At 39.5% G+C, this 19,498-nt stretch overlaps 1 protein-coding gene across 1 annotated transcript; it reads right to left on the minus strand.

The window, feature by feature from the left end:
* Positions 1-566: 566 nt before the first annotated feature.
* Positions 567-17,590, minus strand: LOC109037301 (uncharacterized). The gene is made up of 3 exons (XM_019051897.2): positions 17,435-17,590; positions 2,821-2,897; positions 567-2,204 (listed from the first exon to the last, which is right to left on the minus strand). The coding sequence occupies exons 1-3, from the start codon at positions 17,456-17,458 to the stop codon at positions 1,076-1,078; spliced, it is 1,230 nt and encodes a 409-aa protein (XP_018907442.1). The 5' UTR covers positions 17,459-17,590; the 3' UTR covers positions 567-1,075.
* Positions 17,591-19,498: the final 1,908 nt, after the last annotated feature.

Raw genomic sequence — 19,498 nt, forward strand, 5'->3', positions numbered from 1 at the left:
TTTTTTTTTTTGTAAACTTTGCAGTGTTCGATAAAATTCTATTTTTTACAATTTTGCTTCTTCTAATTGATCAGTGAAACTGAAAATAATTGTGCTTCCGTCAATATTAAGTTTAAGTTATTGAAAATTTGAGAATTTGTAGATAAAATTGACGATAAGCCGATCATTTGACAAACTTCCGGATTTGACCAAGGGTCTTTGACACGATTGGCTAATAATTCAAGGCTATATTTTTTAAAAATTTTACCACGCTACATATGATAATCATCAAGTTATTCTCTGGTTGAATTATACTGCTCTCAGCGTGTCAGCCCCTATCTGTATCTAATCGAGGTTTATCTCATCTGTAACCATAGTTTTAGAGGTAAAAAGTTCCAGTAAGTGCTTTCATTTAATTTTATGATAATCTTGATCATCATGAAGATGAATGTTTTTATTTTTTACGTGCATCATGTCTGAGAAAGCTGCAGTGTTAATTCGAGCGAATAGGCGCGATCAAATATTTCAGAAACAATCACGTTTCAACTATTCAAACGGTTCATCGATATGTAAATAAAACGATAGAGTTACAAGTTTAACTTGTTTTCTATAATCATGATGTTTTTACAAGTGACATTTTTGTGCGCAGTATTTAAACATACCTACAAGACTTTTTCGAGAGTAAGTTTTTTCGACGATATGAAAGTACAAAAGTAAGAATACTTAAATAAACTTAGAGTAAAACCTTAACTACTTAAACTAGACCTATTTGACAACAATTAGAATTTAACAATACACTAAATAAGACAAAATTGGAGGAAGGTACAAAAACGGTAACGTAATTCACAATTAAATCACAGATCAAGTCTTTCCATAAAGTTAATCTTCCTTGATTCATCATTATACTCCTTCGCATTCACTCGAACATGATACTTTTTCAAAGATATTGTATTTGCCTAATGATCCGTTAAAATTGATCAGCTGATACGGAGATATTGTATTATTGAAGCAATTATTAAATGACTAGCTGGACGCAGTGAGAACCGTCAGCTAACCTCGTGTCTATGGCCTTGCAATGGAGCTTTGGCTCCTATCCTCAACTGTACTGCGCCACCTCATGTTTATCAAATATTGAAAGATCTAATTCAAAAGGGTCTTTGGCATCAGCAGCTGCGCCATCGTAGAATTTACTAAGTCCTTCCGCTGGTGGCGTCTTTTCGTCTTGTCTGTCGGTGGCACCCTCAGTGAGCCGCGAGTAGTGTCCGTGATGTCCACCACCGCCGCCGCCGCCATGCACACCATGGTGATGACCATGAGCCAGATGACCGCTGTGTTTGTGGCCATGGGCATGATGTCCCTGATGCTTGTGGTGATGACCATGAGATCCGTGATGCTTGTGGCCATGTCCAAGATGTCCACTGTGTCCGTGACCGTGGTGAGCTTGACCTTGATGTTTGTGGTCGTGGGCAGCGTGTCCGGCATGGTGGTGGTTGTGCTGACCGTGCAGCGCATGTTTGTGCGAGTGTCCGGCCGTCCCGTGATGCTTGTGGTGATGTCCGGCTTGACCGTGATGCTTGTGATCGTGCTCCGCGTGTCCGTGATGCTTGTGGCTGTGTCCGTGATGACCCTCATGCGAGTGGTGATGTCCGTGCTGTCCGTGGTGCTTGTGTCCGTGTCCGTGATGACCTTCGTGCTTGTGATGATGGCCGGCGGATCCGTGGTGCTTGTGGTCGTGGGCGTGGTGACCATGGTGTTTGTGATCGTGTCCGTGGTGACCGCTGTGCTTGTGGTCGTGTCCGTGGTGTCCGGCATGTTTGTGGTCGTGGCCATGATGTCCATGGTGCTTGTGGTCGTGGCCATGGTGACCGTGGTGCTTGTGGTCGTGTTCTCCGTGACCGACGTGTTTGTGGATGTGATCGACGCGACCCTCGTGGATGTGTTTGTGGATTACCTCTCCTTTGTGGAGGTGCTCGCCGTGGTGACCTCCGCCGCCTCCTCCACCGCCGCCGCCGCCATGTCCATGGTGGTAGCCCGCGAAGGGTTGAGCATAGTGGCCGCCTCCTCGATCCTCGTTGTCATCCTCGTAGCCGCCATCCGCGTCAAAGCTCGTGTATCCGCCAACATTGTCACCTTTGCCCGGGTGGAGAACTTGATACTTGGTCAGTGTCGGCTTCGTCCCACTCGCGGAGGCGATCTCAGTCACCGTGTTTCCGACTTTTTTTATGCTGAAATCATAGAATCTGTGTGAGTGTCAATCACTAAGAATTACTGGCGGAAATTGAGGTTTCTTGGGATACCAAAATCTTAGGCATAAGAATTTTCTTTTAGGAGTCTGAACTAATATTCCTACTCCTATTGATGACATTTTTATCGAGAGCTAGAAAAGAGAATGGTACATTCGTTGCTACATTTTCTACTTGATGATTTTTTTAAATAATTGAGACCGAATCATAAAAAATGTCGTCGCTGCTTTGACGTAAGGACGCAACTCTGTTTTTGCGTGATCCTTGTCGTCTGTGCTGTTTATAGCTAAAGCAGGAATGGATATACATGTCCTTGCGTCAGAGGAGCGATGATTTAAGATAATATAGGATTCAACTCGAGATATTAGGGAGTCATTATATCAAACAGGAAAAGAAAGTGAGTGTTTAAATTCCGGGGAGGGTGCTTTAAATGAACTTTTCAGTAATGTACGACTTTTGGAAATTTGTTTGATTTTCAATATTTTGCTCGGAGTATTCGGTCAAAATTTTTAAATTTGTGCGTGGATCATGAATCATTAATTTTAAAATATTGATGAAATGAAACTTTATTAAAATTGTGAATAAAATGAGCACTTACTCTTCCGCGGACTGAGCCTGCGGCAAAGCCTCCGTCCGACATAAGAGGACCAGGGAGGATATTGCTAATCCTATTAGCTGGAAAAACACAATAAAGATTGAATTATTTCTTTATCAGCTGGACTTAACATTTACACAGTTGATCATGCATATTCTTCAATCGAGGGTAAGAAAAGTTTGTACGTTATTATTTTGCGAAAAAATATTTAGTCTCATTTTAATCGCAAAAAATTAAGTGAAAGGAAGATTCCATACCTCTTCAAAAAAACTGTTCGGGAGAGAGAACATTGATATTTTGATATTAAAGTGCACGCCCGAATATTTCCGACATGATTTTATAAAATTTAATTTAAATTCCTGTCAATTTTTCGGTCAACCTACGATCAGGGACAAAATTGAAATGGTCTCAACAGTAGCCATGATCAAATGCGGCATGCAGCCCCCACCCCCCTCTTGATTTTTGCAAACGTGATTATTCGTTGCAATTGAGTCTGCATGAAGCAAATGGTTTAGGTGTAATATCCACCGTATGTTTAAAAACAACTGATGTGCTATTGAGTTACGTCAGCCGTGGATGGGTGTTGCGAGTGTTTAGTCTTATGCCCGTTGCGAGCCCTTTCTCAATGTTTTATGTACGGGTCCCTTCTCAACGTATGGTGGCACCATAGAGTACATTGAGTCGTAATGTCAATAGGAAAGCTGGCGCCATGTTCTGCTCGACGAATTCCGAGCCCTGTGTGCGCCGAGCTTCGGTCACTTTTTCGATACATGTTCGATCCAAAATGGCGGTGTGGAATACGTGGTAATTCCTACCTATTTTGTTTACATTGGATGACCGGGTACCCTTGCATCGAAAAGTGACCCGGCGTCACACAGGAGTCTGAGAATTCGTGACCTGGAAAATGTTTAAAAGTGACGCAAGCTCTCCCACTTACATTACGACTCTATGCACTCTATGGGTGCAACCCCAATGCGGTTGAAAACAGACATTTTCTAAACAAAACTTAATGCAGATGTGAATGATTTGAGTAACGTTATCCAATTGCTGGGTTCGTTTAATTTCTCATCCGGAAATGAAAAATGTTTTCCAATTGCCAGCTGAACCAATGTTGAACTCGAGTGTACGGGTCAGGGAATTCAAGGACCCACGACGATTTTGGCAAAAACGATAATGCCGACAGTCCGATTGAAAATCGCGAAAATTCGCGCGATTTCCCACGAGTCATGGTCAGCGGGAAATACCTGAGAGACGTGCCGGTGCCGGGACAGTGATCCCGGGACCTTGAAGTAATTACTATCAGTCGTCGTTTCGACACTCCGAATATTGCAGTTTCTGTCCTTTCCTTCTTTCTCCCTTCCTCTCCTGTTTTCGCTGCCAATGACACCATTCCACTTGGGCTGTTTCATTTAAATTTTCGTTCAGGATATCGGAGGGAATCAGATGATTGACCGTGATGTGCGCCCGGAGCGCGTTTTGTAACGGCCGACGAAAATCGGGCCCGCCGAGATTGAGCAAACGTGGTCAACCATCGTTACGGCAACGTTGAAAAATATTGCCAAATTCGGATAATTTTTGCTCGCCACAGCGCCCGCCTTGAATTATCGCCATGAGTGGGCTTCCACACTCACACCGTGTTAGGACTCATGCGCGAATAGAAATGGCGAAACGAAAATTTCACTGATCGATCCCCCGGAATTTTGACCAACACGCGCTCACAATGATTAAAGAACGGTCAGGTTTTCCATAACCCCTTTCATTAGCGTGGACATTCCTTGCGACACTCACGCATGCATACTTTCTTCGTGTGCAGGTTGCGTGTTCACGGTCCGGTATTTAATGCGTGCCGTTAGAATTTCGAGCTGTGCGTTACTAAACGCATTAATTGAGATGCCAGTGCGTGAGGACTTCGATACTATTTCGGAGCCCTCTGGAATGCGCGGATATTGAAACGTGCAAACATAGTATATCCTTGGATGACATCATATATTACTGGATCTGGATGAAAATAAGCAGTAATCGAGAGAAATTGCACTTCATCATTCCGCAGACTTAATGGTGCATCTGTCGAAGGCAAATATAGTCAAATCAGGCTTTTTTCTCAAATGCCTAGACGGACAGTCAAATTTTCAGAGTTTATGAGGTTTCTTATATGCTTTCACTAAGAGCTCTCGAGTCTCTAATATTTTAAGAGTAAAAATTCATGAAAGTGCGGTCTGTCATTGTATTTCCCGTTTCAAAATGATCCTCATATTTTCTCATTCGTCCAAATTGTGAAAACTATTTATTTTATTCAAGTGCTGTTTGTTTTGAGATAAATGCTCATTGAAGGACTAGAAATAACTTATTTATCATTTTATGAGGCAAATTTGTACAGAGAATTCCTTCCCACGAGATCGGAGAATTATTTCGTCTACAATTGGCAACATAATCAGAATTACAGTTTGAGAAAGAATAATTGCCTATTTGACTAGGCATTTAACCAAATCTCTGATTAGACAATTAGCCTTAGACATATCCGAACTTGGAATGAGCCTTGTTATCCATACAGTGACATTGTAAGTTCGCAACCAAGTATCTCGGTTTGCGATGTTGCAGACTTCCTGTCTGATTTTTTGGATTTGAGCGAATGTATCTAAAGTTTATATAAATCACGACGGTTTAAAGTCATAGCTGCAACTTATCAATTTTAAGTTCATATTTACGAGAAAGTCGCATAAATAGTATTATGCATCTGTATTGCTTGTTGACCCTTCCCTGCTCTCGATAATTTCTCAATAAACTCTCATAATGTTTTGTGAAGCTACGACCATCCTCTTCTTACGTTTCTCTGTGAATGGATTGTATACGCCAGACCCATCTGAAATGTCATTTCTCATCATTTGTGTGAAGCAAGCTGAGAGAGCAGCTGTCAACTTTCTGCCAGCCAAGTGATGGCGTGAAAAATTAATGATACTAAAAACGTAATATTTAAGAAACTGACCACCGGTTAGCGATTTGACGGAGAATGGCTCATAAAAAATAAATTTACGAGCTTAAATTACTATCAGTGACCGTTTCCGTACACATTCAATTTCACGCGTCGTTGCGTTTTCAAGTATTGTAAAAGACATTAGCGCTTCATCGAATATTTAGTAGAACAGTCTGATCACGGGGAGTTTAAACTCTCAAGATCAGTTTTCATTTTTCATCTAAGAGAGCGCAGTTTGTGAGGAAGGCCTCATAAAATTAAAAGCGTCTAATAAAAAACTTTCCTCTCACTTCAATTACCTATCTCTCTTCGTTTACGGATTTCATTCTCACTATGATTGAAGTCCATTTTTCAGAACAAAAATAGAAAAGAACCATATTGAAAATTATAACTTATGCCAAACCTCAACTAAAACTTCAATTTGTCAATTTTGAAAATTCTCAACAGCAAAAACAATAAGAATGTTTTATACATAAATCATGAAATCCATTCACATGATTGCCCAAAAGCCTACGCTAAACGCACCAATATTCAAAAATATCTTCCTCCAAAAAACTTACCCCTTACGCTCTGATGACCCAAAAGTAACTGCCAAACGTTCAAAGCTCTTTGAGAAGTAAATCTCAAAATTTTAGTTAATTTCCTGATATCCGACGTAAATAGCCTAGTTGCTGATCGTCGTATTTAAATGACTAACTAATTACCTACATACATATTAACTGTCGAGCATATTCTGTGAGGCACAAAGGAGAATTTGCAGGTGTCTGAAATTTGAAGACTTTCTTGTTGAAGTGCGGAAACTACTATTTGAACTGAACACGTGGATACCATTGGTTGATTAATCCAGTATTTATTGAAGGAGATGTGACGAAAATATCTAATTTGCTAAAATAAACGCGATTTAATGGGAAATGCCGCCAGATGACGTCACAAGACGGTGCATTTTTTCACTTTTAATTCAATTCTTAGACTATTTCCCATTACAGAAAAAAAGTATAAAAAATACTGCGAAATCAGCCCTTTAAGCACTCTCCGATGAAGAAATAAAAAAAATTGCGTGCAAATGGGTCACTAAACCTTGTTTATTTTATTGAATATTCTGAAAGTACTATGTGAGGAGATAACGTGGTGATTTTTCCGCATTTTCATGGAGCCAAAATCGCGGAGAAAATCGCTTTTGAAAAATCTAAAAACTCCAAGACAATTCAAACGCACCCGAGTGGCGGGAAACTGACGCGGTTGATGTACTGCGGTAGTCATATCGCAATCTTCTCTCATTTTCCTCTGATGTTTGTTAAAATAAAACGCAAAGTGGAGTTGTTGCTTGTTTATTACAGCTAGCATATGAATGAGATTCTAGTCTTGAATTCAAAAGATACAATTTCGACTTTAGTATTGTTCTCATATACGAAGAGTAGATAGGCATTTGACGGTCGTCGTGGACACCCGTGCCCGCCTCTGATTGGTGCCGGATGACATCATTCGGTGTGGCGCGAAACCGGGGCGTTTTAAATTTGCGTATAAGTTGAGCGATTTGAACTGCGCATTTCTCGGTAATTGAGTTACTTGTTCGCGTTTTTAATGTTCGCATCGTGTTATACGCGTCATTTTTCTTCGGAAAACTATATTCGCAAGTCAAAATTCGTTCATGGTTTAGTGACCCATTCTCCATTTTTTTTAAGAATCACTAGAAATTTCACGTTTCGAACCGGAGACTTAAACGCTGGAGTAAGAAAATAGAAGTGAAACTATGTATTGAAAGACAAAACCATGTAGGCAAAATGAATAGATTCGCGACATGGGAATGATAAAAAATGAGCAATAATCAGGGCAAAGACCTTGCGGATGCGTTGAAGACGAGTTATATCAGAGCAGTCAGCTGTGAAGTAACTCTCATTTTCAAGGTGGGTATCCTCCAAACATCTCGGCTGCGCCGTTTGTTGGTCAAGTTCATTGTCGAAGTGAAAGGGAACTGAGATGCTGGGATGGCTCCGGTGCAATGACCTTTTAACGGTGACTCATAAATGATATTTGATCGATCAAAAAAGTAAACGATTTCTCGATCGATGGCATCACGTCGTTTGTTTATTGTTCAGTTCCACCTATCACACGCTCCCCCTAGTTAAGATTCGCATTATACAGCCTGGCTCCTAAGTAGATATATTTTAAGGCGCAGACCCCATAAGGATTAGACCTGATATTTGATTTTTTATTAGTGATCATCTGAAGCGCGGAATTTCCAATTTTTCCACGATATTTTTTTCTATCTGTAGAATTTGTTTTTCATTTCGATTTAAGAATGTTAAAAACGCGTGAGAAATTTTCCGTCCAAAAAGTTCCGTACAGTTTCGTTGCCAACAATAGATCTCAGTGAACAACTTGCTCAGTATAGTTTTGTCAAGTGCGACGCTTGATACACACGTGAGTGACAAATTTACTAGGTCTAATTTTCTTAGCATATTTTAGGTCTAATCCTCATGGGGTCTGAGCCTCAAAACATATCTATTTGATTCCGCACGATTTTTTTTTTTTTTTTTTTTGGTCTCTTTTTCAGATGAACGTATTTATGTTAAAAAGAACCATTTTTCACACAAAGCTTATGCACATAGTTCTTTTCAGTATAAATACTTCCAAGTAATGTTCCAGGGAACATTTGTAGCGTGAGTAATTAAATATCCTCTTCTCATCTGCAATTTTGCAGAAATGAAGATGAAAGATATCATTGGCTCAATAGCTTGCTCAGAATTTGTGTTCAAGAACAAAATTTGTGTGTTACACAGTGTAATTATCCCCATATCATACGGAAAAATTGTGGATGGATTTGATACTCATCGATTTATAAATACTGGAAAAATTCAAAGGTTAAAATTATCGCTTAACTAACTGCATGCAGCTCTTGAGAGATATTATATTAGTTATGACATTCCTACCACGATAAGTAAGTTGTGTGCGAACGTGTAATGTAACTACCACAACTACCATCTGCTTCCCCAAACTATCAATAATATAATTGGGAATCAATAATGATGGTCTAAGAGAATCGCTGAAACTGTCCCAAATGAATCGCTGTTCCCGTTTGGAGAGAATAATGATTGTAAAATACTAGGGGTCCGCCCCCTGGCCGCTACGCGGCCCAACCCCCGGGGCGCCGCGCGCCCCCTAAGCCCGCCTCGTGGTCAGTGAAATTGTCGAAATCGCCCGGACGAAACAAATTGAAATTTCTTGAAGTAAATTAAGAATTAAAAAAAAGATACGTCATCAACAACGAAAAGCAAATCAAAAATTAAAAAGAAGATACCTCATCGACAACTTAAAGCAAAAAAAAAAACCAGTCAGATGAACCAAATTGATACCGACTACGCTCAGCCTAGTAAGAAACTTCAAACGAAAAAGAATACAGTATTATTAAGAATTGAAAAAAAACCTCAATCAACAACTAAGAATGAAATAATGAGAAGCAGAGGACGTAAGCCATCGCTAGCCCCGGAACCTTCGGACTCCAAGCCCAGAACGGAGCTTTTTCTACAAAGCCCATAAGTACGATTTTCGCAGCTGAGTTTTTTTTTTCGGTGAAATTTTTTGACTTTCAAGAAGCCCCAAGTGTCCGATATTGATGAACAAAATGCCCAAGCGTGATGAGGAATTTTGAATTTCCAACTCCTAGACTGAGTTTCAAACAAACTTAGATTAACCTTTTGAACATTGTTCGATCATTTTTGCTGAGAATTACGTTTTTCCTCCAGGTGTCATTCAATACGTATTCATATTCGACGTCATTACAAAACAGCCTGTCTATTATGGTTATGTTAACTGGATGAAGAAAGAGAGGCTTCCGAAAGAGATACTTTTTTGCTTCATTCGTCAAACATTTTTGAGAGGGGAAGGAAATGTAGCCTTGTGAAAGGATGGTGACAAATGAGATGAGGAAGTGCCACTTCTCAGAGGGGCTTTGGGAGAATAGTGGACCGTGGCGGTTAAGTGTCGCAGAGTGCTAGAGAGTGTTTTGGAAGCAGCACCAATTTACCATTCAAACATCCTTCGAGAATAAAAAGTCCTTTAGGTTCGGTTTTTTACATATTTGGCTCTAAGAATCTCCGGGAAAGGTCTAAAACTGGAGGTGTGAGTGACTCTGAAATGGACCGCGTTAAGCAGAGAGGAAGCAAGCCACATCAGCTATTGACCAAATTTAATTGGGCAATGTATTTTTGTACATGAGAATGGTTGTGCGGATTTTTGTGCGAATTTCAGTGAATTTTCTTCGTAACGCGAAGCAAATTCCCTAAAATTTTCAAAGGAATACGCACAAACGTTCTTACGTGAAAAATTAATTTGCCCAGTTAAATTTGGCAATATCTGATGTGGTTTCCTTCCTTTCTGTTAAACGCGGTCCAGATAATCTACAGTGAATTCAAGAATGATTGCTAAGAGAAAGATTTTCAACTGTAGTACACCCCACATAATTCGCGTAAAAATTACAAGAGCACAGAACGGGGCTAATCCAATATTTGACACGCGAATACATTAGCGGGCACAATTTGCCCCAGTTGCAATTTCATAGATGGCGTTCGGTGATGAATGGAGCGAGAGACAAGAATTCGTGAGTGTGTGTGTATTTCACCCTATCATGAATACACGTAATTCCATGTGTGCCTAATTTAACAATTGCAGTGGCGGGCAGACACACGGGTGCCAGGGCGAGGACAATCACTTAACGAGAGCCGGAGCCGTAAAACGCAAACGCGGTGGATGGTGCAGTTCGGAGCGTTGGCGCCGGCGTCGGTCGCGTAATTCGCTCGCTCGCTGCAGCCGCGGTATTTCACCATTGCATAAAAGCCCGGGCTCAGTTTTGTCGCGGAATGGGAACGCCTGGGAATTCGATTCACTTCCTAAAAACATCAGTCTTGTCTCTCGTCCGTCAATAACCTACTTCTAAACTCAAACATGACGTCGCGTCAAAGGAAAATTGAGGCGCGATTGGAAAAAATCAAAGTCCCGCGAAACCAAACCAGAAGAGACAAGTAGAGTACATTTGAGGGGCTTGCATGATAAGGCGCGTAAGTGCAGTTTTTGTTATTTCGACAAATACGTGTTTGAAGTTCCGAAATTAAAATTACATAGATTCTTATGGCGGAAAGGAAGTTCAAACTCACATTTTGATGTTGGAAAATTGGAATTCGGGATCGAATTTTTTACAGCATATGCACTAAGACTAGTTCAACTTGGACTAGTTAATTAATTTTGTTTAAAAAATTGCACTTATGCGCCTTGTCCTCCAAGCCTCTCAATTGAGGAGCGACAGGAAAAAATCAAAGTCCCACGAGACCGAACCAAAACAGCGACAAATATAGTAAATTTTACAATTAGGAACAACAACTTCTAACCCATCCGTAGAAATACTCATGTGTGTAGAGGAATTAATGGTACATATCGACGGTGAAACTACCAAACCACGTATCTCGTTTGCGGTGTTTAAAAATCTACGCTCGCATTTTATTTTTTTGAAGTCGACCAAATCAATATCATTCCTTGAAATTTTCGCAGAATTTTCTCCGCACAAAGAGGAAAAATCGCAGAAATTTTCAAGACTAGACGTTAAGTAGTTTTTCATTTAAAAAATAAAGTATGACAGGAAGTCTGCGACGTCGCAAACCGAGATACGTGGTTTGGCAGTTTCACCGTCGATATGTCGTTTCTGAACTAAAGAAGATACTATAGTTCCAAATTGCAAAATGCAGTCCATATGTGAACGTCAGGTAAAATGGGCATAAAGGTGGAAAAAAATGAAAACGAGGTTGCTATACAAAAACTTACAGGGGTAAATTTTGTAAAATATGGTGGAAAAAACATCTGAAAATTACCGCTTGAGGACATTTCAAAGTTAGGAGAGGATACGATTTTTTTTTTTATTTCATTTCAAGTACCCTTTTCTCACGGAAAGGGGGAGGGGAGCGCAATCTTGCTCTTTGAGCTCCGCCCCCGCTCACTCCCTATACTCAAAAACCAGCCTCAGATAACTCTCGTTTGAGATCATCAAACTTGGGTTGCCTAGCCAAGAACCAAATTTGGTATCCTCTAATTATGAAGGGAACGCTAACCACTACACTGCACAGAAGGCCGACAAAAGCAGATGTTAAAACGTTTGCCGGCACTGATGTTACTTTTAGAAACGGTCCATTACAAACGTATGAAGCATCATGATGAATGCTTATAATGTCTCGAAATTTCGACCCGATGTTTTTATGGAGAATCAATATTTTTAACCCAAATTGATTTCTCGCTGTGAGAAATAATTTGAGTTTCCACCTCTAGGCATTTTTTTCCAGATCTAAGCACAAAACTAGATTCTCCATTCACCTTCTACTTTCTCCACCTTTGCTTTCAGGGATTCTTCATTTCCTCAAGAACATTACGAAGGTAGCAACAGTCATCCTGCCTATTCGCTGGCTGTTGAGCTTTTGAGTGAAATTTGCACCAAATAAGATTACCAAACATCGGCTTTATCACGGTATGAATTTTTCAACTCGCTGCTCAACATTAAATGAAATTGTAGGTTAACCCCTGCAGATGATGATGCCTCGAAAGTAAAAGTTCCAACCATCGTCAAAATGCTAAAGAAATATCTTTTTTTCCCTTTAGACCACACACAAATCGTGACTTTACCGTCTTGATGACAGGTAGAAACTTCAATCTTTGGAACTTCAGCCGTTAATCATGATTTCTATACTCGTTCCCTAATGGGCAACATGCAAGTATTTGTTTAAGAAAAAAATTGGATAAAATTGGAGAGATATTATCGAAGACCGATTTTCATCCGTATCGGATCTTTGATATGCGAGGTTGACGGAATCAAAGAAAGCTCTATCATGCTCAGCCCCTTCCCACATTAAACTAGCCGAATATTGTTGAAAATTAAAAATGTTTAACCACTTGCTAACATTTCAAAGGAAAATATTGGAAAGTATAGGTAGAATAAAAGTTCGGAATTGTTCATCAGATATTATATCAGAGAGTCTGCTCGGCTGATAACTGACATAAACCAACGAGTCTCATTTTTTATCCATAGGTCATAATGGGCCAAGTTCAGATGTAACGCGCCAAGTCACATCTGTTTTGAACGTAGAAAAATATCTTTGAAGTTGTAATCTTCCGTGTAATTTGATGTATTATAGATAAAATTTCACAACTTCTTTCAAGTAATACTTTTTCTCGATTTTGAATTTTTGACAGGAGGACATCTACGACTGTTGAACTCAAAACTACTTACAACTCATTGTTTTTCAAAATAAGACTTGGTCCGTTCCCTTTAAACTTGGTCCATCTTTTCATTCAGAGGTAGGAAAATTTTAGAGGCTCGCAAAAATGAGTTCATCCAAGAAATCATCCTAATGCCACCCTGCCTGGATGTGTCCAACAAGCAATATTAGTATTTGTGATCCAATTTAAGTATTCCAACTACAATTTGCATGGAGAACGAGACCTTTCAGAGAAAAAGAATCCACGAAGGTCCGGCGTTATTGAGCATTTTGTGTTCCCAAATGTTGTGAAACGCTAATCTATGATTTAGTATCAATTAATTAATTTTATGAGTGTCTGTATTTGCAGTCCTTCCTAACATTGACGGTCACGTATTCTGCTGTGCTAAGGTAGAAAGCCGTATGAGCCTTCAGATGTTGCCAAATTTTCTTCGATTAAAACCAAATTTATTGGGAAAATTGTGAATATTTGTTTTTCAAAACTTTCAGACAATTTTGTACACAATTTAATCTGAAATATCTGAACATTCTAGGGGAAAATATACATGAATTTCGTCAAAAAGATATGTTTTATCAAGGGAAATTTGACAACTGTCGAATGTTCATACGGCGTTTTTTCTTAGCACAGCAGTATTTTTATTTTTAATATTGACTTTTAACATTTTGAATTTTTGAATTTTGAAATTTTTAAAATGATCTAGATTTTAAAGTTGCTGAAGCCTCCTGAGAGTAGCATGCATAATGAAAATATATCAAGTGCAGCTTCAGGTCATACTGGCCTCTACCGTACATTATCCGGCACGGTACGATGTTGAGGGGTCAAATGACTTAAGATCCTATGAAGTTTGTTTAGGTTAGAAAGCGTGTCATTTATGGCACGCCAAGATGTTGAGAGTTTACGAAAGTAGTATACTTATCGACAAAAAAATTTGAGAACACAACGTTCGACACATTTTGGTTAATTTACTGATCATACCACGATGACGATTTCATTGAGACCACCAGTAATGGTAACTACATTTTATCGAGACTCTATAAAACCGATATACTTTCAAGCCAAAAATGAGAGTCAAAATAAAGACAAAATGACGGACCAAGCCCAAACTGATCGAATGGTCATTAGTTCTCCATTGGAACGACAGACATTAATTAAGAATGGGTGTTAATTTTACGAGGGCGATTTACGATAATAATTGGAATCATGAAAAGTATGTGTCTGGTCTTTTAATGACATTTATTTTATGAGTTTTTAAGCATCAGGGGCTTTAATTCGAACCTGACAATTTCAAATGAGTTATACCTTAAGAAGAATCTGAATCAACATGAATAACATCTTGACTTTCATCATTGGGGAACTCTGGTATCATTATTACTTTAAGTTCCTCAAAACTGCGCTTTTAGGGGGTGCTCCACTGAATTCACTTAGTGTCATTTAATACGCCTCTCTAAGAAGGTAATCAAGGCTCCATTAGGCTCAATAGCCTCGTGATCAAATTTGTTGATTTATGAGAGAAATCATGTCACAAATGTAAAGAGCTAAGACTTTAGCAGGCAAAATGTCCTCCGACCTTTTTAGGAAACTTACGTGGAACTTAAATCAGCATAAAATTCGAAGACAAACAATAAGTTGCCGGATCAAAATCTACCTATACATGTTTTTTTTTGTCAAAACTTATTTTTAAAACTAGTATCAGTAAATTTATTTTTCTTCTCGTGTATCTACCACAAAGAAAGCCTTATTATCTGCGGTTTATTCTATCACCAGACCTCGGCTTTATTTAATTAGGTTTAATTACGGCGGTTCTCTTTAGGCACTAATATGACGATTGCTAATTGTTACTGACGGGAAACCAACTATGTTATTATTGTAAGGAATATCATTAAATAAAGTTCAAACAAAAGGAACTAATGAACGGACGTTCTAATATTTCAATGATAAATATCGACACGTAATACAATCATTGCATCTATGAGTCGAAGGGAAGCGACTTTTTGCGCATCTCATCATATAATATTCTTAATTTAGAGTTATGACGAGATTAGATTAGTCACAATTGTAAATTATATCCATTTTGCAGATGAAATTAAATTGAAATCTGACATCAGCTTGGTCTGTAAAATACCCATGAATGCAATCAGGTACTTTTGTTGTGGCTGACAGTACTAAACATTTATGTATACAGTACTGACGTGGTAACTATCGTGTCAGTCATAATTTTTAGTGAGTTTTGCTTAAAATTCCTCTGTGAAATGGGGGAACGATAGGCCGTATTTTGAACTCGATCTGGAGCTGTCGCTTTAGTCAAGACGTTACTTTCTGCATGTTGCATTGCCTGATCAGTATGCTACATGCGCATCCGTCAAAAATTTTTTGAGTATGCATGCTCAATCTAAATCTAATTTGTTATCTCATAAGTGGAGTCTCAAACCCAGCCTCTTTTTATCTGTGTGATTTTAATAAAGTTTTCATCTTACAATTAGTCCACAACCAACATACAGAATGAAGCTTAATTTTCAAGATCGTCTCAACTTTCATTCTATAAAATGGAACGAAAAGATTGCTTCATTCCATGCTTTTTCTGCCATTTAATCAGCCATGCAAATTTGACAGAATATTACTGAACGCTTGAAGGCAGGGGAACTTGAATTAAAATCTTTAAGTTTTGCGCAACTTTTTCTTCTTTTTGTCTCTATCGTGTGTCATGCGGTAGCCATGTTGTGCTTATATTTTTACGGGCCTCAAGGCTCATGTCTTAATGCACATATTTAGTTTCGTTTGGCAGAAATACGTCCTATTCAAAAACGACTATTCCGTCACTATAATCATGTAAGAAGAGGGTTAATCTGGGGGATTTCAAAATAAAACTTTTAACTTTGCCGCAACAACCAAATAGTGGATTACGCGGAAAGAAGACCAGTTAGAGTTTAGATCAGGGGAAATCCCAATACTAAATCTTCTTATTTTGTTGGTCGAGCATTGAACCTCCTTGTTATATGAATATATCCAGGAAAATCTGCGGGATTACTGCACTAACCGTTCCGTCCGTGCCTAATCGTTTTATTCCAATCAGGGTAAACTTTTTGTTTTTTGGCACATATGTACTCAGCTCAAACTCATACTTAGGGTTCCGACGAAAAAGGATCTATTTTTTATAAGGTGCAGTGGTTTGAGTCATACATGAGAGATGCATGAAACATTACCATCTCTTCAGGAAAACTTCCAAATAGTTATAATCTGACTAAACTGTGCAATAAGGAACACCTATTTCGGGCTCATATATAAAAGCGCTTACTCGCAAAAGGAAGCTTAAGACATATTCGTTGTTTCTAAAATGAGCCAGAAATTAGTTTCTAATTGCAGGATGTTGTCAGAATGGGAACCCGAAAGCGAAAAAAACTATGTGTATCTCGAAAAGAATCTTCTAACCTGGGAATATTTTACAAACGACTAGAATGATTTGGGTGTCAGTGTATACCTTATTAGGATTTGATAGAGGATTTTTTTACCTTATTGGCCATAATATTGGCTGTGTAGAATATACATCCTATGGGATATAATTAATAGCTCAAGCCCAAGTTCTCCTCACATCATGGCTCTGAAGTATGTAAACATTGAAGATTAAAACGACTCTCTGCATCATGCTTGTGCACTTTTATTCATTTAAAGTCTATATTCCAATCCCATACGTTTATGGAAGCTCAATCCAAGACACAGATAATCTTCTTCTGCAAAGCTAGGTTCGAAATCCGTGCGATGCTTATCAAAGCAATAACGTTTAATCAAATTAACGCGTAATCAATGTGCCATTGTAATATTCCCTTCGCTATTTATGGCCATAACTACGTTAAAACAAGAGAGATTTTACTTCGTCACCATAATATTCAAGGCAAAAATCTGCCTTCGTCGACGAGTTGGTGAAAAAAACTCCTAATAGAAGCAGTAAAACGAAACAAAAACAAAAAAGCACAGTTTTGTTGAGTCCTCCCGACGAAAGATAGAAGAGTGGCAAGTATATACAAAACCATAGTCCAAAAGTTGCATGTAGAAAAGAACAAGAATGAAGAACAATGATGCAGCAAGTTAAAATGAACTGAAAAAGCTGCTCCCAATAGCTTAAAGCCCTGGTCCGCAAAATTGATTATCCAGGCTCACGTATCCAACGGCTGGTTTCTGGAGATCAAACTCCCGACACATTTTGAAAGGCACCGAATACCGATTACACCGCGCAAACGAACCCGATAGTTACGAACCAAACACTTTTTTTTCCCCAAAAAACGGGATATGTCAAAGTGACCGAAAAGTATCGAGATGAACAGCACTTCACGAGGATGAATTATGATAAGAGCTAAAAGGTAAAGAATGATTAATTGATAGGCGAGTATGAGCAATTACCATGGCTGTAGATTCGACCGCCATGCAACTACGAGAAGTCAAAGACAACAACTAGGAATTCTATTGTTATTGTCTTATATATAACTATATAGGCCAATAACGCCGGGCGCTATTGGTACATTAAATGGAAAAATCGAAGCGCCATCTACAGTGTTGCTGCGTCGCGACCCGCCCCCCGCCCCACGCCGCGCCGCCGCCGTCGGCCGGGAGTAGGGCGATCGCGAGGAAAAACCAAGGTAGACGAATTCCAGACATATCTTCAATAACGCTCCGATATTGCAGCGATACGCTCACTTATCACTTTAGGGAGAAGAAGAAGAAAGAAAGAAAGGATCATAATTCATAATTCACTTTCATAACCCGCACACCGATTTCCGTCATCAAGTTCTGCCCCATTTCCTAGCCCTCCTCAGCCTAGACGCGACGCGACGTATTACCCACTCACACCGTCGCGTCTGCACCTCCGCCGGACACGCACACTCACGCGACGTGACGTGAGTTTTGTAAGATAAATCGCCGCGTTACAGGTGTCTTCGATGTGACAGTGTTGGTATGCCGCTCGTGTCGGTGGTGTCTCCCATTCATTCACACATGATTTCATCCGATAACCATCCTCGCGATTGGCCAATCCTCCGCCGTCAATCCGATGCTGACCTACCGAATCTCGTGTCCACGCCGCACCCCGTATCGTAGTCCCCGCGCTTCGTCTGGGAAACTGTTTTTCTGCCTCAAGTTCTCATCTTTGTCTCCTCCTCCTCACCATTGCCCATCCTCCTGATGCATCATAGAGTACGTAGAGTCGCAATGTAAGTGGGAGAACTGGCGCCACTTTTAAGCATTTTCCAGGTCTCGAATTCCGATGCTCCTGTGAGACGCCGGGTCACTTCTTCGATACATAATCGAATGTCTTCGATACACGAGGAATCGGCCATCCAATGTAAGCAAAGAATATGGGAATTACTACGTGTCCCACAGCGCCATTTTGGATCGAACATGTATCGAAAAACTGACTCAAGCTCGGCGCACACCGGACTCGGAACTCGTCGATCAGAACATGGCGCCAGCTCTCCCATTTACATTACGACTCTATGCACTCTATGTGATTCACCCATTATTTTTCAACTCACTCCGTGTTTTCAAGTCCTCAAACAAAGTGGCAACCCTGTTCATATATTTGCTCCCTATCTTTGTATAGAGAGTTTGTCTTTGATATAGAGATGGACTCTCAGGGTAGCGTGGGATATCCCCTCTTTTACAGCCTCAACTTTGAGAATTATCTTTGAGCTTTGGGGTTAATTTCAGAAAAAGCCAGTGGCATTATCGTGTTTCTCGCAAAATTCCACGTAAGATGAAGTACTTAAATCACAATTTCCTGACACACATAAGAGCTCCATCGATGCGAACCTTCACACATATAAAAGTGAAATTGATTTAAAAAAGTGGATGTAAAAAAAAAAAAAAAAAAAAAAAAAAAAAAAAAAAAATGTGAGAACTTGTAAAATGTTGAATTACCCGTCACAGCGGTTAGTTTCACATCTTGGCACCACTGAAGTAACTGCTGTAGCGGGTAATCCAGCATTTAATAAGTTCTCTTACGCTTTTTTAACATGCAAAATGTCAACTCAACTTCACGTTTTTTTCGGTGCACTTTTTACACTGATGACTAAGGCCGGAAAATGCACATCCTCGAATGCAATGCCGGAGGAAGAGATAATATATTTTAGAGACCCTGCACTGTTATCAAGTTAAAAATCTATATTTGTGTACAGGCACTCGCCCTTCATACTTTTTGTAAAGATATATAGCCTGAAATTCTGAATATCTCTGATAAAATTAACTAACTGACTTACTTATTGTGTAAAAGTCACTGTCAAAAGTCAAGGCTTAGATTCAGCTAATGATGACATATAACTTAAAAGTTGAGCGATTGATTATGCAATCCTCACATAATTTAAAAGCTCATTCCGGAGAATGGCTGGATCTAGGAGGGGGGCGGAAGGACACATGAGCTGCAAACCATGCAATGATGAGGCTCCAATATTACATAAAAGTGAGAAATATCTT

The sequence above is a fragment of the Bemisia tabaci genome, chromosome 5 (genome assembly GCF_918797505.1).
Source record: "Bemisia tabaci chromosome 5, PGI_BMITA_v3".
Taxonomy (NCBI): Eukaryota; Metazoa; Arthropoda; class Insecta; order Hemiptera; family Aleyrodidae; genus Bemisia; species Bemisia tabaci.

Excerpts from the sequence above, each read along its gene's own strand:
- LOC109037301 (XM_019051897.2), bottom strand. The coding sequence starts at position 17,458 with ATGGCGGTCGAATCTACAGCCATG. Across the intron at positions 2,898-17,434 it reads CGGTCGAATCTACAGCCATG|CTAATAGGATTAGCAATATC; the intron begins GTAATTGCTCAT and ends GTGTTTTTCCAG. Across the intron at positions 2,205-2,820 it reads CAGGCTCAGTCCGCGGAAGA|CATAAAAAAAGTCGGAAACA; the intron begins GTAAGTGCTCAT and ends CTATGATTTCAG.